At 44.9% G+C, this 21,864-nt stretch overlaps 1 protein-coding gene across 4 annotated transcripts in view; it reads right to left on the minus strand.

Moving 5' to 3' along the window:
• LOC112261261 (nascent polypeptide-associated complex subunit alpha, muscle-specific form) overlaps positions 1–21,864 on the minus strand; it is a 44,030-nt gene that overhangs the window by 8,376 nt on the left and 13,790 nt on the right. The window contains exons 1-3 of one of the 4 annotated variants that reach the window (XM_024436512.2): positions 20,165–20,274; positions 4,043–5,984; positions 2,327–2,561 (exon numbers count right to left, since the gene is read on the minus strand). In XM_024436512.2, coding sequence (XP_024292280.2) covers positions 2,327–2,561; positions 4,043–5,632 — 1,825 coding nt within the window. In that variant the 5' untranslated portion in view covers positions 5,633–5,984; positions 20,165–20,274. The other 3 variants (XM_042317061.1, XM_024436513.2, XM_024436511.2) reach the window with 3 other exon arrangements.

The raw sequence follows: 21,864 nt of genomic DNA on the forward strand, positions 1-21,864 counted from the left end.
CACCATATTCCCTATGTAGTGGACTACTTTTTACCAGGGCTCATATGGCTTTTGTCAAAAGCTGTGCACAATATAGGGAATAGGGTGGCATTTGGGACTTACTCCCAATGACCCACGTCACGCTAACAGTAGTCTCAATTTCCTCACACAAGAAAAGCCTTTTGTGTGTATGGGGACTGAGAATCAAACATTGGATCCAACCACTCTGGCAGAAGGAAGAGAGGACCCGAAAGAAGGAAGAAGGAGAGAGCGAGAGGGTTGCATATGCTTTTCGACTTCCTCTGAGAGGACACAGAGGGAAGTTAGAGTAAAATTAGACCGCAGACACGCATGGTCACAAGCACAGCACACAGTCAGTCAGTCTCCCATTTTAAATGGCTTTTCAAAGATGCAGTAGGTTACATGTGGTGAGGGAACATGATGAGAGAGAGAGAGATGAAAATAGAGAGAGAGAGTTATCTTATGTAACTGCGCAGAACTGAGACAGACCCAAGCAGAAACACACAGTCTGGAGATCGACACACACACACACACTCTTGCGCAGCTAACCTTGTGGGGGACATACAATTCAGTCCCATTCAAAATCCTATTTTCCATAACCCCTAACCCATACCTTAACCCTAAACCTAACACTAGCTTCTAACCCTAAAACTAACCATAGCTCCTAACCCTAAACTTAATTCTAACCGGAGGTCGACCGATTATGATTTTTCAACGCCGATACCGATAATTGGAGGACCAAAAAAGCCGATACCAATTAAAAATCGGCCGAATTATATATATTTGTTATAATGACAATTATTCATTCAACAATACTGAATGAACACTTTTATTTTAACTGAATATAATACATAAATAAGTCTCAAATAAATAATGAAACATGTTCAATTTGGTTTAAATAATGCAAAAACAGTGTTGGAGAAGAAAGTAAAAGTGCAATATGTGCCATGTAAGAAATGTTTCAGTTCCTTGGTCAGAACATGAGAACATATGAAAGCTGGTGGTTCCATTTAACATGAGTCTTCAATATTCCCATTTAAGAAGTTTTAGGTTGTAGTTATTATAGTAATTATAGGACTATTTCTCTCTATACCATATGTATTTCATATACCTTTGACTATTGGATGTTCTGATAGGCACTTTAGTATTGCCAGCCTAATCTCAGGAGTTGATAGGCTTGAAGTCATAAACAGCGCTGTGCGTCAAGCATTGCTAAGAGCTGCTGGCAAATGCAGGAAAGTGCTGTTTGAATGAATGCTTACGAGCCTGCTGCTGCCTACCATCGCTCAGTCAGACTGCTCTATCAAATCATAGACTTAATTATAATATAATAAACACACAGAAATACGAGCCTTTGGTCATTAATATGGTCAAATCCGGAAACTATCATTTTGAAAACAAAACGTTTATTCTTTCAGTGAAATACGGGACCGTTCTGTATTTTATCTAACGGGTGGCATCCATAAGTCTAAATATTGCTGTTACATTGCACAACCTTCAATGTTATGTCATAATTATGTACAATTCTGGCAAGTTAATTACGGTCTTTGTTAGGAATAAATGGTCTTCACACAGTTCACAACGAGCCAGGCGGCCCAAACTGCTGCATATACCCTGACTCTGCTTGCACAGAACGCAAGAGAAGTGTCAATTTCCCCAGTTAATATTGCCTGCTAACATTCATTTCTTTTCACTAAATATGCAGTAATCGGCGTCCAAAAATGACAATTACCGATTGTTATGAAACCTTGAAATCAGCCATGCAGATTAATCAATCAACCTCTAATTCTAACCCTAACACTAAATCTAACCTAAACCCCATAGAAATAGCATTTGACGTTGTGGGGACCAACAAAATATCTCCAGTTAGTCAAATTTTTGTTTGTTTACTATTCTTGTGGGGACTTCTGGTTAAACACGTCCACACACACAATCTCTCTGTTGCTCCATGTGTTTGTTTCTGTCTGACTGTCTTGTTCTGATCTGTATTGATTGTGTGTGTGTGTGTATGGAGCGTGCGTGTGTGTGATGCGTACGAGTGTGTGTCTTGTTTACCCAAACCAGTGTGTGTTTAAGTGCCCTCATCTCTGCAGCAGCAGCAGGAAATGAGCAGGCTGACACTGCAGAGCTGAGAATGCCTTTCACATTCCACTACACCTCACTCACACACATTCACTCACACGCGCTCACACACATTCTCTCACACACAGTTTCAAGTCTCTACACACACAGCAATGTCTTTTCTACACTTTGTCATTTATACACTTTATCAAGTTGCTGACACACAGAAAGATGTGTGTGTGTATGTGTGTGTGTGTGTAGTCACCAGCTGTCTGACTTGGTCGTCCTCTCGGTGGAGACACACTCCCAGTGGTCTGGCCGTCCTTCCCCGTCGTAGGAGGAGCGGGAGGGGGCAGCCTGGAGCCAAAACTCCCTCCTACTGGAGCTGGAGAGGTGGGAGACAGGGAGGGTCCCCCGGTGTTGCTCGCTCCCCCGGCCCCCCTGCCCTTGACCTGGGGCAGCTGTCTGACCGATGAGGGCCCCAGCTTGGAGGAGACCTTCTGCAGAAAGAGCTGTCGTTTAGTTACCGCGTCCCAGCCCATGGGGCCCAGCTCGGAGCTGCGCACCGAGACCATGGTGTTGGCCATTCCAGAGTCGTAGGCAGAAATGTGGAAGTAGAAGCACACAGGCAGGAGGAGTGAGAAGGAGGGGGGGAGAGAGAGAGAGAGAGAGAGGAAATAGGAGTAGGCTGGAACTCTGAGGTAAAAAAGTTGCTATTGTACTACATTCCCTCTGGGATTCACTGCTGGGACCAGTTTCTCTCCCTCTTTATTCCCTCCCTCTTTATTTCCTCCTCCCCCTTTCCTCCCCCTCTTTCCCCCCTTTTCCTCCCCCTCTTTCCTCCCCCTTTCTTCCCCCTTTTCCTCCCCCCTTTCCTCCCCCTTTCGTCTTCTGTAAACACAGGGCACATATGGAGTGAGTTTGCAGGCGAGTTTTCGAAGAAAAGACTTGACTACTATAAACGTTCAGACTATTCTTACGCTATTCAGAACAGTTTGACAAATGGCTTTTGCCTTCATATGAGAAGTGTCTGCGAAACAAATCTGTTCTGAGGACTGTTTCAAACTGAGAATAGAATGTGGCGGAACATTCAACAACCGACGTGTCACACACACCCGCAGATGTCAAGACATTCCACAAAAAAAATGATTTGACTCATGCTGTCATTCAACAGAACCCCAACACTGATTGGGGTTCAATGTTCAGCATTATACTGCAGTGAATGATACAGTTGACATTTAAACCCAAAGCCCTCCTTTAGCCATGGATCACTTAAGCCTGACTAACAACATAGTTAAATCATGTGATGACATGCTCGCAGCCAGACTTGCCTGAGGAACTACTGAATCACACCACTCACAAACACAGGAAGAGTTGAAACCTGTCAATGGATTTCAAGGCAAAATACCAACAACAAACCACTGCCACTCCCTCACCTAAAACCACTGCCACTCCCTCACCTAAAACCACTGCCACTCCCTCACCTAAAACCACTGCCACTCCCTCACCTAAAACCACTGCCACTCCCTCACCTAAAACCACTGCCACTCCCTCACCTAAAACCACTGCCACTCCCTCACCTAAAACCACTGCCACTCCCTCACCTAAAAACACTCCCTCACCTAAAACCACTGCTCCCACCATTTAGAGATGTAACCAGCCTTGGGCTTGTTCTATCAATGCGTCATATCATCCTGATAAAGTACAGTATGTTCCTGGTGACTGGAAATCTCAGTCAGTTCACTAACAGCCCCTGTTGTGGATACTAAAAATACATCTTTCCTAACTTCTTGAGGAAATCACTGATCTGGCCAAGTTGAATTGGGTGAGGGCAGTCTGGTGTTATATCATGTGACATGCAGATCAGTGATTCTTTCAAGGAAGAGAGGGAGGAACGAAGGAAAGATTTGACCAAACTATTCAAACAGAACCGTAATAGAATAAAACCCCCCCACACACACACACACAGTGGGCTACTTACTGTGCCATTGCTTCTCCTTTGTTCTACAGGTGTCTCACCCCCTGCTCCCTCTGTAGTGCACACTCCTGTAGTGCACACTCCTGTAGTACCCTCTTGTCCATTTAGGAGACCCTCTTCAGGCGTCCAACGGTGCCCATCCACAGCCAACTCTGAACCCAGAGAGCTGCTGGAGGTGGAGCAAATGCCATTGACTAAAGTGCCCTTCCTCCTCTTCTCAGATTGGCTAGAGACTCTGGGCTCTGTGTTTTGATTGGGTCTGGGTTTGGGGCTCGGCTTCAGCGAAGCTACTTTAGTTTGACCCAAAGACGACCTTTGCCTTTTGACTCCGTCTGGGGCTTTCTTTTCATTGGCCGGAGCAGTTTTTCCCTGCGTCTGATTGGCTGTTCTGGTTGTAGAGGTGGGCCTGGACATGACCTTAGACTTGACATTCTTCAGGTCGGGTTTGGGGAACCTCTTGACGTCGGTCCTACCAGGTTTGGATGATGTGGTGACCCCTGTCTTGGCGATGGCGGCGTTCGGTTTGACCCGAGTTGCAGACGGGTGTTCCTTGGTCTTGCGGAAGGCGGGGCTCGCACCTTTGGACCCTTTGTTTGGAGACTGGGGAACGGTAAAGGGGGACACTGCCAAATCCACACCCTTGGAGACTTGTACTGAGGTGGAGGTCTGGGGGACTACAGTGAAGCCTTCTGAATCTGGAGACACTATAGTCTCACTGAGAATAACCTCTAGTGCCACAATAGGCTCGGTGTCCACTGCCTCCACCATGGGGAGAACATCCAGAGTGCAGGCCTCCTCGGGCAGATCCACCCCCACCTGAAGTGCCTCTCTATCGGGCAGACCCGGTGAGCTGCTAGCCCCAGTCTGGAGGTTCTGGAGTTCCATGGTGATGGTCCCAGCATGAGGACTCTTCCTCCCCTCAAGGCCCTTACAGAGGTCAGGCAATGGGGCGGAGATTGGAGCCTGGATGGGAGCCGTGGTGGAGGGGGAGGCCGTGTCCGAGTCCTCCAGGATGGACACCCCGCTGCTGGGGAGCTGCTCCGAGTCGATCAGGCTGATTCTCCTCATCACCATGTCTGAGCTCACCGAGAGAAAAAACCCTTCCTCATCATCTTCAACATCACCCTCATCACCTGGGATCTCCGTGGCCGCCGAGTCCGGGGAAGAGTCCCTTCTCCCACTGCTGTTGCTCGCCACACTGCTAACGTTGTCATGGAGATCGCCTTGGCTACCGTTGCTATGCTCCCGTATCCCAGCAATGCTCATGGCGAGGGTCAGGTTGTCGTTCCAGGAGTCCTCATCAGCGTCCAGGTAGACGGACACCGAGTTGTCGTTGGATTCAGAGAACTCAGTCTGAGGCAGTTCCCCAGCTGGTGAGATAGCGGCCATTTTGATTTGGGTCGACATCACACATTCCATGTCGACGTCCAGGCTGCTCAGACTCTGCAGGGAGTCTGGGGAGGAAGAGGAGGAGGAAGAGGAGACAGGGAAAGCATTTCCATTTTGGTCACCGGTGAGGAGGAGGGGGAGCCTCATTCCGGAGCCATTCATGCCCCCGACGGGGACGTGTTCCCCGGGCTGAGACACACTCATCTCTGGTCTCCGGGAGTGCGTGGGGAAAGCTGATGTCGCTAACTGCTAAAGACCTCAAAACAAGGTCAAACCACGGAGAACTCCATGCTTACAACTGTTTACCTATGTAGGCAGACGTCTACTGAGCAAGGTGTTTCATTGATTAAAGCTGACTCAGATCAGCACAATACCAGTGATAAGTAGTCAGCAGTCCCTATAGGCCTAGGAGTCACTGAGAGGTAGATATTGAAGTGCACTTTTGGACAAGTGAGGAAGTGAAGAGTGGTCCCATTCTAAGGCCCCTTCAACTGACCCTTTAGTTCAGTCACTGGAGTGGAGTCCATACTCTTCAGGGCTCCTCCTCTGCAAACCTCTGGAAAACACAACAACAAGGAAACACAGGCATCAATATCACAGTTATTATGTTGAAAATACTTTATTTGACAGTGTCTACGATATTAACATAACAGTATCATAAAACAGAGACAGAAAGACAGAGAAACAGACAGAAAGACAGAGAAACAGACAGAAAGACAGAGAAACAGACAGAGACTGCGAGACCTCTGCTGCCCTCTGTTGGTCAACCATAGGAAGTGATTCAACTGGATATTACACCACAAAGAAATGCACCACAACACAAAACATTTCAACAAAAGCACACAGTGTACCAACATAACCTAATTAGTTATGATGTGGAAACTCATGTAATGCTTGAATCCCAAATTCAAAAACTTTTTCTCTTGGAAGGATTTTCAAACAACTGATACCCTGCCGTTCATACAGTAGGTGGCATTACAATACGCAGAAATCCGTCCTAGTTTCCACTAAAAGTCATTAATATGGCGTTAAGAATCTGTTGCCATTTAAACCAATGAGGTCAACCATCTTAGGATGAAATATTGTCCGTAATTAATGAAACTGGCTTTGATACTCATAACCAAGGGAAAATAAAGACACAAGTTGGTCTCTGTAGTATTGAAATGCTACAAACAATAGCTCTGTTGAAGTTTAAGCAATGTTAGAAAGGCCATAGACCTACAGTAGAGTGCATCCCAATGGCACCCTATTCCCCTTTTAGTGCACTACTTTTGAGCAGGCCCCATAGGGCTCTGGTCAAAGGTAGTGGTGTAGGGGAGTGTTTCCCTACTCCAGTCCCCTCAACAGGACACATTTCTGCTGTAGCACCGTCCAACCACATCTGATTCAACTTGTCAACTAATCATCCAGCCCTCAAAATGAGTTGAATCAGGTGAGTTTGTCTGGAGGACTACAAATGTGTGCTGTTTGGGGTACTGGAGGACTACAACTATAATGTGTGCTGTTTAGGGTACTGGAGGACTACAACTAAAATGTGTGCTGTTTAGGGTACTGGAGGACTACAACTATAATGTGTGCTGTTTAGGGTACTGGAGGACTACAACTAAAATGTGTGCTGTTTGGGGTACTGGAGGACTACAACTAAAATGTGTGCTGTTTAGGGTACTGGAGGACTACAACTAAAATGTGTGCTGTTTGGGGTACTGGAGGACTACAACTAAAATGTGTGCTGTTTGGGGTACTGGAGGACTACAACTAAAATGTGTGCTGTTTAGGGTACTGGAGGACTACAACTAAAATGTGTGCTGTTTGGGGTACTGGAGGACTACAACTAAAATGTGTGCTGTTTAGGGTACTGGAGGACTACAACTAAAATGTGTGCTGTTTAGGGTACTGGAGGACTACAACTAAAATGTGTGCTGTTTGGGGTACTGGAGGACTACAACTAAAATGTGTGCTGTTTAGGGTACTGGAGGACTACAACTAAAATGTGTGCTGTTTGGGGTACTGGAGGACTACAACTAAAATGTGTGCTGTTTGGGGTACTGGAGGACTACAACTAAAATGTGTGCTGTTTAGGGTACTGGAGGACTACAACTAAAATGTGTGCTGTTTAGGGTACTGGAGGACTACAACTAAAATGTGTGCTGTTTAGGGTACTGGAGGACTACAACTAAAATGTGTGCTGTTTAGGGTACTGGAGGACTACAACTAAAATGTGTGCTGTTTAGGGTACTGGAGGACTACAACTAAAATGTGTGCTGTTTAGGGTACTGGAGGACTGCTATAGTGCCGTTTGGGACGAGCCAGAGGCCCACAACTCTACAGTACGAGGGTGAATGCAGAGACTAAACTGAATTAAGTGGAGAAACAGAAAAGATCAGGGTGGCATTCATTAGGCACCAAACATCAGAAGGCGGACTGAAACATGGCAGGACGGCCTGAACTTGTCCAATAAGAAACACTTGTTGAATGAACACACCCCAGATCTTGTGCACATGATAACGATGAAGGGGAAAGTGTTCGCTTGCTGAGATACTGAAAACACCAGATGGAGTCACTTTGCTTTTTCCAAGTAAACAACAGATATGCAGCGGGTTCCTGAGAGGGAAAGATCCAGAGAGAGAGAGAAAGATCCAGAGAGAAAGATCCAGAGAGAGAGGGAAAGATCCAGAGAGAGAGAGAAAGATCCAGAGAGAGAGGGAAAGATCCAGAGAGAGAGAGAAAGATCCAGAGAGAGAGGGAAAGATCCAGAGAGAGAGGGAAAGATCCAGAGAGAGAGAGAGAGAGAGAGAGAGAGAGAGAGAGAGGAACCTCCATTTACCTAGCAGTCCTCTGGGAACACGATGCGAGACCTTGGTCTAAACAAGGAACAATCTGCAGCTCCATATCCACAAACTAAGATAGATAGCTTGTGGTATACAGGCTCAAAGACTCCCACCTGCCTGTCAGTGTGTGTGTGTGTTAATCTGGGTCAGAGTGAGAAAGAGAGGGGCTATAATAAGGATCAGTTTAATTTTCATATCCAGGACAGTGCTTCACCAATGAATGGCCCGGTGACAATAGAAAGCCCATAGAGACTCTGAGCTCACTACTACACCTAGACAACAGTGAGAGTAACCGATAGTACTGCTTTACCTAGCGTGTTCTCGATAAAACGCTACCCCTATCCACTCCAACAACAACCTACTGCACACTCAAAAATCATCAACCAACCCAATACTTGTCAGGTTGTCATGGTAAGTTCTTAAAGCTGCAATATGTAAAACATTTTGGGTGGCCTGGCCAAATTCACATAGAAATGCCATTTATAGATCGGTCATTCGCATCAAAGTCTAAGAAGCGGTAGACGTGATCTATGTGCGCCATGTCTATGCTTCCCAGATTTAAATTTAGTCTTTTACTTCTGTACAGCAGCTTCAAAACAGCTGAAAATACAATATTTTTGGTTATAGAAAATCTATTTCACAGCGGTTTAGATGGTACAGATAATCTACATTACACTTCATTTATTTGTCACATAAATTGAAATTAGGCAAATTTGGGAATTTTAGCAACCAGGAAATGGCGGAGCGATTTCTGCATAGCGCATCTTTAACTGACTTGCCTGGATGAATATAGGTTGAATAAATGAGATTCGGAAAGCCATTCAAATGCACAGTGATGGCATTAACCACTTCATTCAGCAGGCTAATAGGTTATTCTAAAGGCCATCACTTTGATGTCATGCCATCACGGTTAATCTGATGTGTGGGACGCAGGTAGCAGTAAGTGAAGACTGCAGTCACTGCATTGTTATCCAGTCAGTGATCATGTCTAACCATGCATCCTCTTCCCTTTGCTGTTCTGAGTTGTATTACTGGTGCTGTGGGGACTCTTCCCTCTGCTGTTCTGAGTTGTGATTACTGATGTTGTGGAGACTCTTCCCTCTGCTGTTCTGAGTTGTATTACTGGTGCTGTGGGGACTCTTCCCTCTGCTGTTCTGAGTTGTATTACTGGTGCTGTGGGGACTCTTCCCTCTGCTGTTCTGAGTTGTATTACTGGTGCTGTGGGGACTCTTCCCTCTGCTGTTCTGAGTTGTATTACTGGTGCTGTGGGGACTCTTCCCTCTGCTGTTCTGTATTACTGGTGCTGTGGGGACTCTTCCCTCTGCTGTTCTGAGTTGTATTACTGGTGCTGTGGGGACTCTTCCCTCTGCTGTTCTGAGTTGTATTACTGGTGCTGTGGGGACTCTTCCCTCTGCTGTTCTGAGTTGTATTACTGGTGCTGTGGGGACTCTTCCCTCTGCTGTTCTGAGTTGTATTACTGGTGCTGTGGGGACTCTTCCCTCTGCTGTTCTGAGTTGTATTACTGGTGCTGTGGGGACTCTTCCCTCTGCTGTTCTGAGTTGTATTACTGGTGCTGTGGGGACTCTTCCCTCTGCTGTTCTGAGTTGTGTTACTGATGTTGTGGAGACTCATCCCCGTGCCATGGAGTGTGACCCTGTCTCATTGCTAATGCATGAGTTAGGGCTGGGCGGGCGACTGCAGACCTGAATGTGTGTGTGTGTATCACACTGGCCTTATCAAACATGCATTAGCCCTCTGCAGTTGTGGGAACGCTAGCTGACAGGTGAGCTGGTACACCTGAGACAGAGTCCAAAATAGAGCCACTGCCCTTTGCTATTTACCTCAATACAGAACAGGTCACCTGAGAGGGAGGGAGGTACCACTGTAGCATTGTACAGCTCTGCCATACTGGGGGTGTTAAAGGGTTGTTAGAGCTGAGGTGTAATGTCAAGAGAATTGTGTGTTTCCTATGACAAGTGTTTTGAAGGCTTCATGAATGCTACATTAAGGTTTAGTTTATCGTCAAGGTGTACAACATTGTCAGCTAAGAGCTGATGTGAATAAATAAACAATAATTAAGTAAACAAATGAATCATGTGACATGTGTGGAGGGAGGGGAGCATCAGTCGGTCACAGCCAGGTAAAAGACTCAGGAGCCTTGGTCAGGGACCGGGTCAGACAGGTCTGGACCCGGAGCAATGATGACTGGTCTCTGTAGCCGGGTAGCTATGCTCACCGTACGTCGACAATTGTCCAAAGTAACCTTGTAGTACTCCCGAGCATCTGCGCTCGTCCTCTGTCATCTCAGGTGTCCTCTCTTGGCTCTTGCTTCAGGCTTCTCCGCTCAACCTTGAACTCAAAACATCCAGCTAGCCAGCTGCTAATTAGCTAGCCAGCCAAACCAACTATCCATCCAACTGACTTGTTTGACAGTTTTGAAATGCGGTGGTGGTTTAAGACAATTGTAAAAAATATACAAAAATGCAATAAAAAAAAACAGAAATATTTACGCATGTTTCCCGTTATAAAACAGACCTGTCGTAAAACTGTACAAGTGTGAACGAGCATTTAAACTCCGCCGGAATAATGCCCATCATTCACCTTGTATGGTGACAATAACAGCCTTTTTGCTGTATACTTTGGAAGGATTGGAATTAGGCCAAGACATTTGCTGTATAACTTTGGAAGGATTGGAATTAGGCCAAGACATTTGCTGTAGGCCTCCTGACCGTTTCTAAAACAGAAAAAAAAGCTAATTATTTTTGACCTGGAAACAGATCGTTTGAAATCAATAAATGTTTTGCATTTACTTTCTCAGAAACTAAATATGCTGCACTGCTCACGAATTCTGAAATATTGGATTTACTCAGATTTTTTTAAACTACAGTAGGCCTACTTACAGTGGTAGTCTACACACTTCAATGCAAAAGATCAACTGTCTGTTCAACTGTATGTTATAAACCGCGCTCCCTTTCGGATGAATGGAGCAAAAACATTCAATTAGAATATCTAATAGGCCCAATTCAATTAGAATATCTAATAGGCCCAATTCAATTAGAATATCTAATAGGCCCAATTCAATTAGAATATCTAATAGGCCCAATTCAATTAGAATATCTAATAGGCCCAATTCAATTAGAATATCTAATAGGCCCAATTCAATTAGAATATCTAATAGGCCCAATTCAATTAGAATATCTAATAGGCCCAATTCAATTAGAATATCTAATAGGCCCAATTCAATTAGAATATCTAATAGGCCCAATTCAATTAGAATATCTAATAGGCCCAATTCAATTAGAGATGCGCATGGTAATTTGTTGTAAGGCTACTTCATGGTCAGAAAAGGTGAGGAATTTATTCTGCAATGGTTATGATATATGTATTGTGTTTGTAAATGAAATGCCTAGGCTACTCGATGAATTTTACGTCACAGTAGGCTATTCAGACGGAGTCGACAAAGGTCAATGGAAAGGTGAACCATCTGTTCTAGCACTTCGGATTGGCTAGCATTGGGCAAAATACTTAAACATACCGGTAGCTTTTCTATTTACTACTGTGATGTGAGTCCAATTAAAAGAAACTAATGGTAGCCTATCCTAACTTGTTGTTGGCCTATAGGCTACTTCGCGAGTATTGAAACCATCACAGTCAGAAAAGATGAGGAATTTATACTGCAATGGTCATGGAAATGACAGATTTCACAGTATTTCAGAATGCAAAGATAAAATAAATCGATTCTCTTTCATCTCCCTAACAGCCATTAATTGCATCGTTATTATATTTAGCTACCTGTTTTTTGTTATGAATAAGTCATGGTATATTCATGTACAAGGCTACTAGGTTACTTCTGTGTATTTGCAATATAAAACTTTAACCGCTACAAACTGTGCGTAAGCATGGTCTAAAGTTTACGGGAGGATAAACACAATCTCACCGTCAAGTTCAGTTTTTATAAATGCCTACTTGGTGTATGCATGTTTTGGGGCATATTTTGTGCACACACACCATTTATAAATGAGGCCTCTGGGGAGTATGAACTTGAGCAAGCATACTTAACAGACTACCATCCCAACCACACTAAAAGTGCACAGTTAGAGTTGGCACCAGAGTGTGAAAGACCCACCTAGTTCAAGTAGAGTGGCCCGCTTAGAAAGAGACTACAGCCCTCTACAATGTACAATCCTATAGGTCCTCACATATCACTGGATCAACTCCATTTAGTAAGAGAGACACCCACACTCCAATGACATCCATCTCTACACACGGGCCTATACATGATCATTTGAATTAAGGACACAGCGAGTGGCACGTTTGGTCAAAAGGCTCTTGAACGGAGTCCAAGTCCCAAACAGTACCCTATTCCCTATATAGTGCACTACTTTTGACTAGAGTCCTATTGGTAACCCTATGAGTCCCGGTCAAAAGTAGTGCACTTAGGGAATAGTGTTCCATGTGGGACTCTGACTGACATTCTGGGCTTCAGTCAGAGCTGCCCTCCCCACATCTAAGAGTTGGTGTCTGTTCATGTTATGCTCTTAGGTCTTTGTCCCCCAGGGGGTTATGGGTAAATGTACACGCCTGGCGATTGTTGGAGGGGGGAGAGAGACCCTGGCACGCTTTAGTGCAGGCCTGTCGAGTACTATAAAGAGAGGGAGGGGATGGAGAGGTGGAGGGGGGAGAGAGACCCTGGCACGCTTTAGTGCAGGCCTGTCGAGTACTATAAAGAGAGGGAGGGGATGGAGAGGTGGAGGGGAAGTTGAGAGATTGAGGTTTAAAAAGGCCCCACTGAACTATTAGCCTAGAACTCATAACCTAACGAGGGAAGAAAACTAGAAAGGTACGCAAGCCAACTTTAGATTGAGACAACACGACAGACTTAGCAGAGGTAGCATCAACACGACAGACTTAGCGGAGGTAGCATCAACACGACAGACTTAGCGGAGGTAGCATCAACATGACAGACTTAGCAGAGGTAGCATCAACACGACAGACTTAGCAGAGGTAGCATCAACATGACAGACTTAGCGGAGGTAGCATCAACATGACAGACTTAGCGGAGGTAGCATCAACATGACAGACTTAGCAGAGGTAGCATCAACACGACAGACTTAGCAGAGGTAGCATCAACATGACAGACTTAGCGGAGGTAGCATCAACACGACAGACTTAGCAGAGGTAGCATCAACACGACAGACTTAGCAGAGGTAGCATCAACACGACAGACTTAGCAGAGGTAGCATCAACACGACAGACTTAGCAGAGGTAGCATCAACACGACAGACTTAGCGGAGGTAGCATCAACACGACAGACTTAGCAGAGGTAGCATCAACACGACAGACTTAGCAGAGGTAGCATCAACACGACAGACTTAGCGGAGGTAGCATAGCATCAGGTAGCATGACAGACTTAGCGGAGGTAGCATCAACATGACAGACTTAGCGGAGGTAGCATCAACACGACAGACTTAGCGGAGGTAGCATCAACATGACAGACTTAGCGGAGGTAGAGACAGACTTAGCATCAACACGACAGACTTAGCGGAGGTAGCATCAACATAGACAGACTTAGCGGAGGTAGCATCAACACGACAGACTTAGCGGAGGTAGCATCAACATGACAGACTTAGCGGAGGTAGCATCAACACGACAGACTTAGCAGAGGTAGCATTGACAGACTTAGGAGGTAGCATCAACACGACAGACTTAGCGGAGGTAGCATCAACACGACAGACTTAGCGGAGGTAGCATCAACATGACAGACTTAGCGGAGGTAGCATCAGCAACAAGCTAAAAGGTCATCTTTAAGTGTCAATAGGAGATTGGGTATCAAAAACAGACTGAGTTGCCGCACACACACACACACACACACACACACTAGATGGACAGTGATGATGTTTGTTAAGGGATTGAGAGTGAGGGTTTTAAAAACTACCCATTAGATCATGTTGGTGCAAGTCTCTCTCTCTCCATCTCGGCCTGGAACAAGGAACTAAGATACCCAGAGAGAGATGAGACTGTGGGTCACACACGGTCTTCCTGCCTGGCTGCTGCAGTGTAATCATGTAAATTTGACACTTTATCCACAACTGGTATTACAGTGGAGCAAGATTTCACTAACCAGGAAGTAACCTTTAACGTGATTAGTTTAATTTGACTATTGGTCAAATGGCAATAACGGAGTACATTGAAAACCAACTCCAGCACACTTGACGATCTTAATGCTCCACACACAGATTTAATCAATGGCTATACCAACGACTGGTCAATTGACCTCCATCAATAATAGACTATAACACAGGCTAAAGTTACAGATAAATAATAGACTATAACAAGCCTCCTGAATGGCGCAGTGCTAGCTGTGCCACTAGAGATTCTGGGTTCGAGTCCAGGCTCTGTCACAGCCGGCCGCGACTGGGAGACCCACGGGGCGGCGCACATTGTCCCAGCATCGTCCGGGTTAGGGAGGGTTTGGCAGGCAGGGATATCCTTGTCTCATCGCGCACTAGCGACTCCTGTGGCGGGCCGGGCGCAGTGCACGCTGACACGGTCACCAGGTGTACGGTGTTTCCTCCAACACATTGGTGCGGCTGGCTTCCGGGTTGGATGGGCATTGTGTCAAGAAGCAGTGCGGCTTGGTTGGGTTGTGTTTCAGAGGACGCATGGCTCTCGACCTTCGCCTCTCCTGAGCCCGTACGGGAGTTGCAGCGATGAGACAAGACTGTAACTACAACCAGTTGGATACCACGAAATAGGGGAGAAAAAAGGGGTGAAAAATATACTCTTTTATTTTTTTGTGTAACACAGGCTAAAGTTACACAGCATAGGTCCAAATTATATGATACAGCCTACCTCCCAAGGCTCCTGGACAATACGCAATCAGACCAAACAACAACATCACTTCCTGTTGGAGCCAAGACTCAAACTTTGGCAGTTACTTCAGCATCTAAGCTTAACTATTGCATAACGTCCTTTGAAGATCATGGAATGAAAAACAAAATAAAGAGGTGAAAGTAAATCATTAGTAAACAAATACAGAAACATATCAAAACCTCTATGAACCTGCCTCTCTCTCTCGTTATGCCTCTCCACAGAAAACCTGCCCTCTCTCTCGTTATGCCTCTCCACAGAAAACCTGCCTCTCTCTCGTTATGCCTCTCCACAGAAAACCTGCCTCTCTCTCGTTATGCCTCTCCACAGAAAACCTGCCTCTCTCTCTCGTTATGCCTCTCCACAGAAAACCTGCCTCTCTCTCGTTATGCCTCTCCACAGAAAACCTGCCTCTCTCTCATTATGCCTCTCCACAGAAAACCTGCCTCTCTCTCGTTATGCCTCTCCACAGAAAACCTGCCTCTCTCTCATTATGCCTTCCACAGAAAATGCCTCTCCACAGAAAACCTGCCTCTCTCTCGTTATGTTATGCCTCTCCACAGAAAACCTGCCTCTCTCTCAGCCTCCACAGAAAACCTGCCTCTCTCTCGTTATGCCCTCCACAGAAAACCTGCCTCTCTCTCATTATGCCTCTCCACAGAAAACCTGCCTCTCTCTCGTTATGCCTTCCACAGAAAATGCCTCTCCACAGAAAACCTGCCTCTCTCTCGTTATTATGCCTCTCCACAGAAAACCTGCCTCTCTCTCGTTATGCCTCTCCACAGACTCAACAGAAAACCTGCCTCTTTCTCTCGTTATCCCTCTCCACAGACTCAACAGAAAACCTGCCTCTCTCTCTTGTTATCCCTCTCCACAGACTCAACAGAAAACCTGCCTCTCTCTCTCGTTATCCCTCTCCACAGACTCAACAGAAAACCTGCCTCTCATTCCAGGAAGATTATGTCCACAGAAAACCTGTTTCCTCATTTTACCAGGTCATTATGTTGTCAGAAAATGCCTCACTTGTTATGCCTCTAAGGCTAAAGAAACCTTGCTTTCATTACCTCTCACTGTCACAGAAAATCTGACTGGAGATAAGTACCAGCCCTAAAGCTTGTTCCACAGCGTCCCCACTTGCACTAACCATCAGAAAAGTGCAGTCTCTCTCAGTTCAGGGCTTCCACAGAAAACAGCTGTTCACAGAAAAGTGGAGGTTGAAAATGTTCTTTCTCTGCTATCCCTCTCCACAGACTCACCAGAAAACCTGTTACTACTATCCCTCTCAACAGAAAACCTCTCTCTCGTTCCTCTCCCAGAAAACCTGCCTCTCTCTCGTTATCCCTCTCCACAGACTCAACAGAAAACCTATTACAACACTCTCTCCCAGACTCAACAGAAAACCCCTCCCTTACCACTGGTTCTCTATAAATCCCCGTCCATTCACTGGTCAGTTCCAGCCATGTCCGTTCTCACTTCATGGATAAGTATTTACAGTACAACTCGTCGTTATGCCTGATTTAAACCACTTCATGGGAATTACAACAACCTAAGACTCTCTCATGGAAGCTATTTTAATGCTACAGTCCCTTTGTATTGGGGTATTCATTCATATTTTAAATTACAACACATGGTCCGTTCTCTGATTTAAACCACTTCATGGATAAGCCATTCATATTTTAAATTACAACACATGGTCCGTTCTCTGATTTAAACCACTTCATGGATAAGCCATTCATATTTTAAATTACAACACATGGTCCGTTCTCTGATTTAAACCACTTCATGGATAAGCCATTCATATTTTAAATTACAACACATGGTCCGTTCTCTGATTTAAACCACTTCATGGATAAGCCATTCATATTTTAAATTACAACACATGGTCCGTTCTCTGATTTAAACCACTTCATGGATAAGCCATTCATATTTTAAATTACAACACATGGTCCGTTCTCTGATTTAAACCACTTCATGGATAAGCCATTCATATTTTAAATTACAACACATGGTCCGTTCTCTGATTTAAACCACTTCATGGATAAATTCATATTTTAAATTACAACACATGGTCCGTTCTCATTTAAACCACTTCATTTTAATTTTAAATTACAACACATGGTCCGTTCTCTGATTTAAACCACTTCATGGATAAGCCATTCATATTTTTTTAAATTACAACACATGGTCCGTTCTCTGATTTAAAACCACTTCATGGATAAGCCATTCATATTTTAAATTACAACACATGGTCCGTTCTCTGATTTAAACCACTTCATGGATAAGCCATTCATATTTTAAATTACAACACATGGTCCGTTCTCTGATTTAAACCACTTCATGGATAAGCCATTCATATTTTAAATTACAACACATGGTCCGTTCTCTGATTTAAACCACTTCATGGATAAGCCATTCATATTTTAAATTACAACACATGGTCAGTTCTCTGATTTAAACCACTTCATGGATAAGCCATTCATATTTTTCAGCTTAGACTTTCCATAGATGTCAATGTTCCTAGTAAAGGTGCATGGGGACAATCAATAGTTGTCAGCATTTATCTTTCCTGTAGGCTGATTTACGTCAATGTTACCAGACTTCACAACGGTCTTAGAAATCGTTACATATGCTTGGTCACAACACCTGTACTGTCCCATAATTTAAACAAATCAGAAACGGAACAAAAATGACCCAACGTGTTGATTACTTGCCGAGAAGAGCACAGTACAGCAGATCTGAAATACACACCTTATCTTCATGGGAAAACATCTTGGTCAGGCCTTTGGTTTCTGCTGTATGACACCATACTTCAAGCACTGCATTGATACCCCCTCTCAGATCTATGTACACACCTTATCTTCATGGAAAACATCTTTGTGCCTTTGGTACCTGTAGGACACCATCTAGTTGTCAGCATTTATCTTTCCAGCTGATTTAGTCAATGTTACAGCAGATCTATCTAGAAATGTTACATATAAAACACTGTCTGTCCCATAATTTAAACAAATTGAACAAAAATGACCCAACGTGCATTGATTACTTGCCGAGAAGAGCACAGTACAGCAGATCTATCTGAAATACACACCTTATCTTCATGAGAAAACATCTTGGTCAGGCCTTTGGTTTCTGCTGTATGACACCATGACTACTGATATCAGACCGTACCTCGAAGCCCTGCATTGACACCCCCCCTCTGCAGCTCCACTGCCTGCCTGAAATAAAACTCACCCTGAGCTTGTTAATTACTGACATGCCGGTAATCATGTCAATTCATCGTTAATGCATCTCACAGCTATAGATCTTGCCTGACCTAGGACTGTGGTAACAATAAAATGATTAGATACTTAAGATTCTATCTACATGGTATCAACAGGCTCTGTCTAATCAGGAAGTCAGACGGCACCAAGGAATGTAGCAGTCAGATACTTCATAATCCTGTGTCTTTAGATTCCCCGGACAGCACCCCGGTCTAGCTGAGAACGCGGTCGGAACAAAAATGGTTGCCATAGGAATGAGCAGCGTGCTTAGTCACTCACAGACCAAGGACGAGACGTTTCAGGAGAATGGTGCCCTAACAGAATACAAACACCGCTGTATCTGTGGGATCGGAAAGAAACAAATGCAACTACAGGCTGTGTGTGCGTGTGTGTGTGTGAAATCTAACACCGTTTTAAGAGGTGTGTGTGTGAATGCGACACTATCTGACTGTTAAGGGGTGTGTGTGTGCACGTCACACTGTTTTCCCCTGGCGACATCATTAACAAGTGTGTTGACCCGGTGTATTTGGCCTTGTGCTGTGTAACAGTGACGCGTGTCCCGGCCCCACACACACGCACAATCAATCTAGTCTCTTAATAACGTCAGAGAGAGGTGCTGGATAGCTGCCAAACCAGATACCTACAGAGCAGATCACTACAGTACAGAGCTCATAGTTAATATATGGACCAGACCACAACTTTATACAATTCACCAAACATGCTGATGGAATCCATGCCCCTAGGCAGGTTGATTAAAAACAACTCAGTTGCTCAGTCAGTCTGTTAAAACAACTGATGCTCAGTCAGTCTGTTAAAACAACTGATGCTCAGTCAGTCTGTTAAAACAACTGATGCTCAGTCAGTCTGTTAAAAGCAACTGATAGTCAGTCTTATGGTGACATGCTAATTAAGCACATTATTCTTATGTACAAGAGAGTAAATATTAAGTGATAGCTTACTACAGTATAGCTAAATACAACAACAGTACTGGCGTCAGGTAGCCTAGCGGTTAAGAGCATTTAAGAGCATGCCAGTAGCCGAAAGATCCCTAGTTCAAATCCCCAAGATGACTGGGTGAAACATCTGTCAATGTGCCCTTGAGCAAGGCACTGGATAGGAGTGTCTGCTAAATGACTAAAATGTCAAATGTACTGGAACATAGGTAATTATGGAAATGTCAAATAGCAATAACATACTGACCAACTTGTTTCAGTTAGTAATAACATACTGACCAACTTGTTTCAGTTAGTAATAACATACTGACCAACTTGTTTCAGTTCAAACATACTATTCAAATACCCAGGCTGAAACATGCCCCAGAGTCAAGGCAAAGTTATCTTTACATGTTATCTACATCCCCTTCACACACACACAAACTCCATCATACAAAGTACTGCTGCTCCAGCCAGGACTTACCCAGACATCCAGCCCCTCTGTACACTGAGAGAAAACACAGCCAGAATGGTGCTGCTCCTCCTTTTTCCTGGAACACACTTAGCCCTCTCCCTTTAGCGCTACCACACACACGAACACACACACACGCTGCTGCACAGTTAATGTGGAGGGAGAGTTGTCCCCGCTGTGTCCGATACTATCAGTGTTCTACTCAGACTGACGAGGTTCAGAGAGAGAGGGAGAACCACCCCTCCCATTCAGCTCTGAAGCTGAGCAGTACTGCAGTAACTAACCCCAAAGCTTCTCAGAGAAAGAGAGACGGGGACGAGTAGTGTGTGTGTGTGTGTGTGTGTAAGGCAGCCATGGAATGTGTTTTCCCCCCTTACCATGAGCACCTCATGCCAGCAGCAGCAGCTCTCCTTAACTCTCTCCACGACACACACTTACAGTGCGCACCCACACATACACACGCCTCCTCCTAAAGCACACACAGCCAGGCATGTTCAAGGTCTAACTTAGAGTGGGAGGGGAGAGTTCAGTTCTGTTGACACTGTTGGAGAGGAATGCATGTGTGTGTGTGTGTGTGTGTGTGTGTGTGTGAGCAGGTAACCTGGTCAGATTTCTGCTGCCCCCCCCCCAAGTGGGAGGGAACTTTTCCCACCAAGCCAAATCAGAATTTGCTGTTGCTTAGCAGCCAAAGTCTCCCACCCTTATTTGCTGCAGCAGAAAAGTAGCGCCAGGTTCTGGAGGGAAAGGAAAGTACAGCAGACAATTACAATGTGACATGCCGATACACAGGGCTGCTGACCAGCTAGTCCCGTGTAAATAGATTATAAGATGTGACATGCCGATACACAGGGCTGCTGACCAGCTAGTCCCGTGTAAATAGATTATAAGATGTGACATACCGATACACAGGGCTGCTGACCAGCTAGTCCCATGTAAATAGATTATAAGATGTGACATACCGATACACAGGGCTGCTGACCAGCTAGTCCCATGTAAATAGATTATAAGATGTGACATACCGATACACAGGGCTGCTGACCAGCTAGTCCCGTGTAAATAGATTACAATGTGTGACATGCCGATACACAGGGCTGCTGACCAGCTAGTCCCGTGTAAATAGATTATAAGATGTGACATACCGGGATACACAGGGCTGCTGACCAGCTAGTCCCGTGTAAATAGATTATAAGATGTGACATACCGATACACAGGGCTGCTGACCAGCTAGTCCCGTGTAAATAGATTATAAGATGTGACATGCCGATACACAGGGCTGCTGACCAGCTAGTCCCGTGTAAATAGATTACAATGTGTGACATGCCGATACACAGGGCTGCTGACCAGCTAGTCCCGTGTAAATAGATTATAAGATGTGACATGCCGATACACAGGGCTACTGACCAGCTAGTCCCGTGTAAATAGATTATAAGATGTGACATGCCGATACACAGGGCTACTGACCAGCTAGTCCCGTGTAAATAGAGAGATTACAAAGGCCATTATCCATGCACGACTGCTAATTTTATGCACACATGCATGCGCCCACACACACACAGGTCACTCAGGATAACTATACCGATGACACACACACTTCTAACAAGGGAGCTACCTTAGATATCTGACCTCTGAACCCAAACCCAGCACACAGAGGTCATGAACTCCAGCATGTGGACAAATACAGAATAAATACAGGAGGATCAACACAGTAAGACTGTGACTTATGATCAACAACAATAGTTAAATATTACAGCAACTGCATCTTCGGCCTACGCTAACGCTACTTAAACATCAGAGGAATAGTGTAAGACAAGACCAGACCAGACCAGACAGACAGAGCTGCAGGCGACATGTCCACGGCCCTAACCAGCGGTGTCAGGCTGAGTGAAACCATCAGAATGCCATGACTTTCCCTCCAAAGAAGACAAGAGACAACTCTGTATTCAGGAAAACATCTCCATGACGACGGACTCACTTGATATCTTCAGAAATGAATTATTCCATAGTATTTTATGAGAAACACACACACACTGTTAATGTCCTTGCTGCATATCTGGATCACACCAACATTTCAAATGAA

This window comes from Oncorhynchus tshawytscha, unplaced genomic scaffold (genome assembly GCF_018296145.1).
Source record: "Oncorhynchus tshawytscha isolate Ot180627B unplaced genomic scaffold, Otsh_v2.0 Un_contig_210_pilon_pilon, whole genome shotgun sequence".
Lineage (NCBI taxonomy): Eukaryota > Metazoa > Chordata > Actinopteri > Salmoniformes > Salmonidae > Oncorhynchus > Oncorhynchus tshawytscha.